The sequence below is a fragment of the Euphorbia lathyris genome, chromosome 3 (genome assembly GCF_963576675.1).
Source record: "Euphorbia lathyris chromosome 3, ddEupLath1.1, whole genome shotgun sequence".
Taxonomy (NCBI): Eukaryota; Viridiplantae; Streptophyta; class Magnoliopsida; order Malpighiales; family Euphorbiaceae; genus Euphorbia; species Euphorbia lathyris.
In genome coordinates this window covers 72,794,529-72,802,584 of record NC_088912.1, presented here as the reverse complement: position 1 = coordinate 72,802,584, position 8,056 = coordinate 72,794,529, and the positions used below count along the sequence as shown (strand labels likewise).

Below are 8,056 nucleotides of genomic sequence, written 5' to 3'. Positions count from 1 at the left end.
GCTTGTTTCCTAAACAAGAAATCAAACGGCCAAGAAAATCCGAGAAAATAACTAAAATAGGTAGCAGCCGGAGGATGTGTCCCATATCAAAATAATCAGGTAGCTGGCCTTTAATAGTGGTTTTAGGAGGCATAAAGTCCCTTGCCCTGCCCTGCCTCTCATGTGACCGACCACTAAACCTTCTTTGACCTGTCACTGCTCCCACTTTGTCTCTCTTCTTCCTATTCCTGTATGTATATAAATACCTTCCCTTCCCACTAATTTAATTACACTCTAAAACCAATTACATTTTCTAAATCTATTTCTATTTCATCAAACTCAAACATTACCACACAGGAATTCAGATATGGCAAAAGAAGGTCTTGGACTTGAAATCACTGAGCTGAGATTAGGATTGCCCGGCGGAGGTCATATTAATAATGAGAAGAAAAGGGTTTTCTCTGAGGTGTCTGGAGAAGCTAATAGCTCAACTTGTGACCGGAAAATATCAACAAAGAGTCAAGTGGTGGGGTGGCCGCCGGTATGTTCTTACCGGAAAAAGAATAGTTATAATGAGAAAGAAGGGAAAGCGTATGTGAAAGTAAGCATGGATGGAGCTCCTTTTCTCAGAAAGATGGATTTGGGTATTCATAACGACTATTCTCATCTTGTTCTTGCTTTGGAGAAGCTCTTTGGTTGCTATGGCATAGGTAACTTTTTTTTATCTTATTTACTGCAGCCATGCAAAGTTTAGTTACATAATTAATACTCTTATTTCTATCAATAACTTGGTGAAATTTTACAGTAATCTTAGAGTATATGTTATACCCTAAAAATATTTAATAACAATCCGTTTATCCTTTAGTTATAAATGATTATGTATAACCGAGAGTATTCTAAAATTTTATCAATTTGCTGGTTTGATGTATAGGTTTAAGTTTTTAGTTAAATTGGTTATAATCTCTTGTGATTAATTGTCATGTTAATCCTATTTATTAGTGAAATTTTAAAATATACTAAGATCAACATATGTGTTGTACATGTTATATCTAGAGAGCATTTGCTCCCAGGAATGGGTGTTATTCACCTTAATTAAATTTAATTTTTTGGTTTAAACAGTTTTTTTAGTACAATATGAGAGCTAAACCGTGATTTATAGAGGGAATCTGACTGACACGACATTATTGATATGAAACCATTTTTTTACCATTTATATCGTTGTGATACAACTAGATTTTAACACGAAATCCGAAACTTTTAACTCTAATCAGAAAATTTTAGACCAAGTGATAGAGATTTTTTTAAGAGGATTGGTTCGCGGGGACCTCCCACATGTGAAATTAGAAGTGTATTAATTAACCTCTGCTGCTTTGGTCCAAGTGATCGAGAGTTCAAATCCTCACAACTCTCATTTATTAAAAAAAAAAAATTAAATACGTGACAAGATAGATTTGTGCTGTAAACACTTTAAACACTTTGGGTGTCAAAGATTATAATAAAAATTACTATTATAGTTTAACTATTTAGGAATAGTGAGAATAATGAAAATAGTATGGGGTTATGGGTGGAAAGAAATGTAGAAGCAATCCTGTTGTGGAAAGACACAGCATGAGAGCATGGAATGTGGGCCTTTTTCCATTGAATTTGACACGTAATTAAGAACATATTTTAGTAATGGTAGACATAAATTAGTGGAAAATAATATTTAAAAATAGTTGATTAACAGATATTCTGTTAACTAAACAGGGAAAGCGTTGAAAGATGCAGACAGCAGTGAATACGTTCCCATATACGAGGACAAAGATGGAGACTGGATGCTTGTGGGAGATGTTCCTTGGGAGTATGTCTCTTTCACCCTTCCTCTTATTAAATATACATACATTTACAGTATTGTTATTTCATTCGTATTTAACGGCCGTATCAAAATTTTAAAATATTAATTACGTTCAAAATGCTAACGATTAAGAATCTTTTTGATTTACCTGTTGTTTGATATTGGAAAAATTGTTCTAGATATAAGTTATTGTTTCAATTTATTTCAAATATTAAAATAACGATCAAATCAGCATGTTCAAATAGTATGCTAGATAAGGGTATAATTGATATTGCTTGAAATTAGACCTGGCCACGGGTCCGGGTACCCGCCTGGCCCGCCCAGGCCCGTGTCCCTTGGGCCGGGTTTGGACAATGAAATTTACTCTTAGATCCAGCCCGGCCCAGGCCCCCCAATGCCCGCCTATTTTTTGGGCGGGCTTGGGACATATAAAAATATCACGGGCCGGCCCAGCCTGGCCCGCCTTATTAATATTAATTAAAAAATTTATATATTTATAATTAAATATTTATTTTAAGTATAAATTTGATTTTTTATAATTGGAAATTATGTATATTTTTTTAGGTGGGCTTATATGGGTTGGGCTTGGGATTTGATTTTTAGACCCGAGCCCAGCCCGGCCCGAGCCCGCCTAAATTAATACTGGCTGAGCTGGGCTTGGGACGAACACTTTTACACAAAAGCCCGTCAAGCCCGGCCCGAACCCGGCCCAGCCCGACCCATGAACAGGTCTACTTGAAATAGAACTGCTCAAATTTAAAACTTATCTATTTTAACTTAATATAAAAAAAAAACTTTGCTATTTATACAATTTAATTATGTGCATAAAGCAACATTAGAAAAAATGATGTAAAAACTTGAGGCATGACTATACCGTACATAATTATAATTGTGGTCTTGTAATGCTTTTTTCAGTTTTAGTTTATAATGATAGTTTCTTGAATATGAAGAAACATCAAAATCACACTTATAATTAATCAAATCAAATTTGACTCATCTTTTTAAAAGTCTAACTCATAATTATGTCCACAATTAGTCTCACTAAACATTGACATATTCAACATATTTGTCTTTTGGAAATATAAAAAATTTCAATTAATAAAAATGCCAGAATTATATTCCAATAAAGTCTATTATTACCCTATATAATATTTAATTTTCTAAGTTGTAAAAAGAGAATAACTTAAATTGGAAATATTCAAGCAAAGCCTATAGTATAATTAATTGGATGATGGACCATATATAGTGCCGACATACTAAAATAATTAATGTTTGGATGGGATAGCAATTATGGCCTAGCTAGGCCATACCTATTCAAGTATATATAACCCAAATTATAACTTAAATTTTCCAAAATGTTACACTTTAATTAATTAAAGGAAAGGTAATTAATTAGAAAATTGATTGTGTTTGACAGGATGTTTATTGAATCATGCAAGAGATTAAGGATTATGAAGAGATCAGAGGCAAAATGTTATGGAATTGTGAAGGGGATAGAAAATGAAGATCATCCATAATTAATTTGATTTGTAGACATTTTGTGTTTAATTAAGTATAGTGTTGTTTTCTTGTTTAATTAAGTTATTTAATTATGACTGTAAGACTTTTTATATATATTATATATATTTGTCTCAATTGGGATATATACAGAACCTCAACAAGGATGTGTATTATTGCTTGTGTTGTGTATTTTTATTATTTTGTGCAATTATTTATGTTTGTAAAATCACTTCTATTCCTTGCATAAGGAACTATTACCAGCCCTATTAAAACTGTTATTCATATTTACAAATTAGTTAGATTTTGTTGATTTTTTATATGATATTAAATTCTCTTTAACACTTAAAAACAAATGGGCTTTAACAACACTTTTCTATCAACACTTTTTAAATGTGTCCATGACTCAACTTAAAAAAGCCCCAAAAGCCCAAATTTCATTTTTTCACTTCCCCTAAAATAAATTACATTAATTTTTTTTTGGTAGGAAATGAAAGAAAAAAAAACAAACAAACAAAACAACTCAACCCGGGATCAGCCTAGGAAAACTGACCTCCACCACATCCTCCAAGATCAAAGAAGAAATGAAGCCCGATGGAGAAGAAAAGGTAGAAAGACCCAACAAACCAGAGTGCCCTTCCATTGCAAGACGGTCCGCGACGCGGTTCTGCTCCCTATAAATATGAACAAACTTAATAGACTCAAAGGAGGATCCAATCCTTTTAAAGCCTTTAATAATATTCAAGCTATTCCGGCAAACAGACTTGCCCTCAGAAATCATTTTAACCGCTTCTTGGTTATCTGACTCAACCAGAAGCTTCTTCACCCCTAGATCCTTAGCCAGCTTCAGGCCAGAGAGAATCCCCCAAAGCTCAGAAAAGGAAGAACCAATACCCAAATTCTGAGAGAAGCCAGAAACCCACCTGCCTCCATCGTCTCTAAGGACCCCTCCTGCAGCAATTCTCCCGTCTCTCAGACAAGAACCATCAGTGTTGAGCTTAACCACACCTTCACTCGGCCTACTCCAGCCTAAAAGATTGACCTCCTTCCTCTGAACCACCCTAGCTAAGGGGTCCTCACCAAAACTCTCAACCCAGGTACTAATCTTCTTAGAAAAGAAATCAAGGACATTTGGCATAGAAACCACTCCTCCTCCAAATCTGATGGCACACCGCCACAAAAAGAAGAACACCTTGATTCCCAGGAAGAAGAATCCCAGTAATACCATCAACAAACCAATTATTTTCAGAATGGGCTATGTTAAGCCCAAAATATACCTAAAATGTCCTATATAAATACGTTAAATTTACATTAAAATCATGCTAATTATATTCATTTGGAATACTTTTACGTCTTTATTTACTTCTTTGATGCAAGGTACTTAATTATTTGGTTAAATCCAAATAGGAGGGAAAACGAAGCCAAAACGGAGCTAAAATGGAGGAAAAACCTAAAAAACGTACCAAGAATGCATATCAGTCAGAAGAACGCTCAAGGAGGACAAAAAGCAGTCGAGAGACAGGGAAACATCTCTCTGTCGCGACTGAGATTCTCAAAATCTCAGTCGCGACTTGCGGAGGCCGGCTCGGGGGAAAAACGAAGTTTCAAGCTCGCCCCTATACCCCCTGTCGCAACTGAGATTTTCAGAATCTTAGTCGCGACAGCGAACCTCCCTGCACACTAAACACATGTTTAAAACGGAAAAACACGTCTGTTCGTTCGGATAAAAGCGACCCTTCACCAGCGGACACGACCCATCATTTACAACCCTTCACCAACTATAAATAAGTGATCCATTTCAAGAAATCAAGGTTGGTTAGGTTGGAAAAGTTAGAGAAATTAGAGAAGAAAGTTGTTATGTTGAGTTTCTGATTCAGAAAAGAATCAGAAAGTTAGATTTCATTTCTGTGTAAACAATCGTGCTGTACACGAATTGTTATTAGATTAGTTATAAAAACAGTATTAGTTTAGTTTTCATTCTGGTAGTAGATGAGATCAGTCTCTATTTTGAAGATCCAGCGAGAAGAATTGACGGCTGAAGCGCATGAGGTTTGACGCACCTACGGAGTTTGAGAGAAAGATTGACAACCCGGATCTCAAAGTTTTCGTTGCAATGCTATCCAAGTTTCTACTTCTCTGTTAACTCGTGAAAATTCACATTTCATTAATGATATACTTATTTATTCAATACATTCTTACTGTTGATTATTTTGATATTGTTCTGACAAAATGATTTTCAAAATGATAAATTGGTGTTTTTATTAAAACGTTCTATTCCATCTTATTCATATAAGAACTTTGTTGAACACTTAACAAATTTAGTTTTTATGGATGACATGATCGCTGATCGCGGCTTATCAGAAATAAAACACTAGTTTGATTAAGGTAGGAATCATCTCAACACCAGGGGGATTTCTACGGTTCAAAGCCATTTAATTGAATAAATCGCTATATTGTTACATGTCCATAATCTTACAAAGTTAAAGTTGCTTTCTTTGCTTTATGAAAATAAGTTTTATACCTTTTATTTATTCCAATTACGGAAGTATCTGTCTTGTAATAAAAATCTCAAGACGGAATTGTTCTCTAAACTCGATATAATATTCTAATATAATCCTAATTTACCCGAACCAATTAAATCAATTAAACAATATTCTTTTGTTAAACCTAAAGACACGAATAAAACTGAATTAAATAAGTTTTTAGTTAAAAAGCGTTCCCTGTGGGTTCGATATCTTTTATTACTACAAACGTATACCGTGCACTTGCGGAAATCGCCCAACAAGTTTTTGGCGCCGTTGCCGGGGATACAATGATTAAGTATACGGTATATGGTGCCATTCCCGCAACAACGCCTCAACAAGTTTTTGGCGCCGTTGCCGGGGAACGCCAAATTTTTAACAAAAATTTATATTTTTCGTGTTTTATTCCGAACCTTGGTTTATAGTATATGTATTTATTTAATTTATAGTTTTTTTTATTTTTGAGGATGGTCGCTAGGACTAAATCCTCGTTGTTATTTAACGTTTGCAATTAGATGTTTGCAGATAAAAAAATCCAAATTTTTTCAAAGATAAACTGGAGATTTGATCATCAATATAAATTCCCAGAAGGAGTCTACAGAAAAGAAATCCAGTACAGATACATCAGAAGAAAAAGAAAATTTTATGAAACAGGATGTCAGACGTGACAGATGATTCTTCCAGAAAATTTACCTCTTCCCAAACACATTTACCTTTTTTCTATACACTAACCCTTCACCAAAACATCATTTCTCTTTGTACAAAAATTATTCAATCTCTACATTACACCCACATAATTTCTTCTTTTATCATATCATTTCCTTAAACACCTACATTTATCTCTCCAAGAAATAGCCGATCAACTTTTCTCAGACAGATATATTAGAAAGTAGGAATGGGGAATACAGTCCTTGAAATTATCTTATCCCCCAGGAAGGAATTGTCAATTTTTACTATAGTTTTGAAAGTTTCAGTTCATGTGCGTAGTTTTTTGTTCGAGGCCAGAACCAGAAGTTCGGACATTCAACCGAAATCATTAGATCCTTAGATTGAGAAAACGCAAAAAAAAAGCGCTTAAAAAATGCTAAAAAAAGAAAAAATAATAATAATTTCAGAGTTTGGGATACAGTTCTACTTTCTTTTATTCCCACTTGAAATTATTCTCAGGTAAGTAAACAGAACCATTATTTAGAACCGGTCTAGGTAATTGACTCTGTCCATAATTTTGATTCTCCTTGAGAATTCTTAAGGATTATCTCATTTTTAGTTTTTAATATTTCATATTCTAATTTTTACATTTTATTTTAGTTTAATTTTTATATTCATCTTTAGTTTAGCAATAATGATTAGATTAGAAAAAAAAAATTCATTGAAAGATATTGAAAATATGCTATATATCTTAAATATTTGTACTTAATGAGGAAAGTGTTTTTAGATTTAAAGAAATCTCAATTGAATTAAAATCACAAATAATTTAAGTTTCTGATTGTATAGAGATTTTTAAGCAAATCTCTACAGTGATTTTTATTTGAAATTTTGTAAATTTCTGAACTTACTGAGAATTTTTAATTCTCAAACTGAGATTTTACAATTCTCTATCGATATTCATGACACGCATAATTTTCAATAAGATATCTTTTGTTCTATGAACATTAATTTATTTCGTTTTCATATTTTTAATTTTTAGTTTTTCTTATCTTTCGTTCATAATTTTTATTTTTATTTTTATTTATTTTTAGTTTAATTTATTTTTATTTTTATTTTTCATTTTTTAATTTTTATTTTTAGTTTTGTGTACAAATAAGTTTTGTCAACATTAAAATGTTAATCTAGTCATGTTTTGAAAATAATTCATCAAGTGTTAGTATTATTGAGAAATTAAATATGCAGAAATCTCAGTTGAGATTTTCCATGTTTCAGTATTTGGAAATCTCAGTTGAGATTCCGAAAATCTCAGTTGAGATTTTCTGTCTTTTTCAATTTAAAATAACTGTAAGGGATTACAGACATCTGATTTCAAAAATTCTGTCAGTTAAATCATAGAGGTATCATTTTGACATCTTTTATTTTTAACAGACACAACATTTCACTTATGTATCTTTTATATTCCTGTAGGTTCAGAATTCTTTCATTTCATTTCATCTCTTTCAGATTTCTGAATTTCTTTCTTCAATTTTAAAATCCTACAGACACAATCTTATTTCACAAACATGACCAAATCTTT

The 8,056-nt window shown here is 32.7% G+C and overlaps 1 protein-coding gene across 1 annotated transcript; it reads left to right on the top strand.

Moving 5' to 3' along the window:
• The first annotated feature begins 256 nt into the window (after window positions 1-256).
• LOC136221765 (auxin-induced protein AUX22-like) lies at window positions 257-3,486 on the top strand. The gene is made up of 3 exons (XM_066009196.1): window positions 257-689; window positions 1,726-1,819; window positions 3,231-3,486. The coding sequence occupies exons 1-3, from the start codon at window positions 347-349 to the stop codon at window positions 3,328-3,330; spliced, it is 537 nt and encodes a 178-aa protein (XP_065865268.1). The 5' UTR covers window positions 257-346; the 3' UTR covers window positions 3,331-3,486.
• Window positions 3,487-8,056: the final 4,570 nt, after the last annotated feature.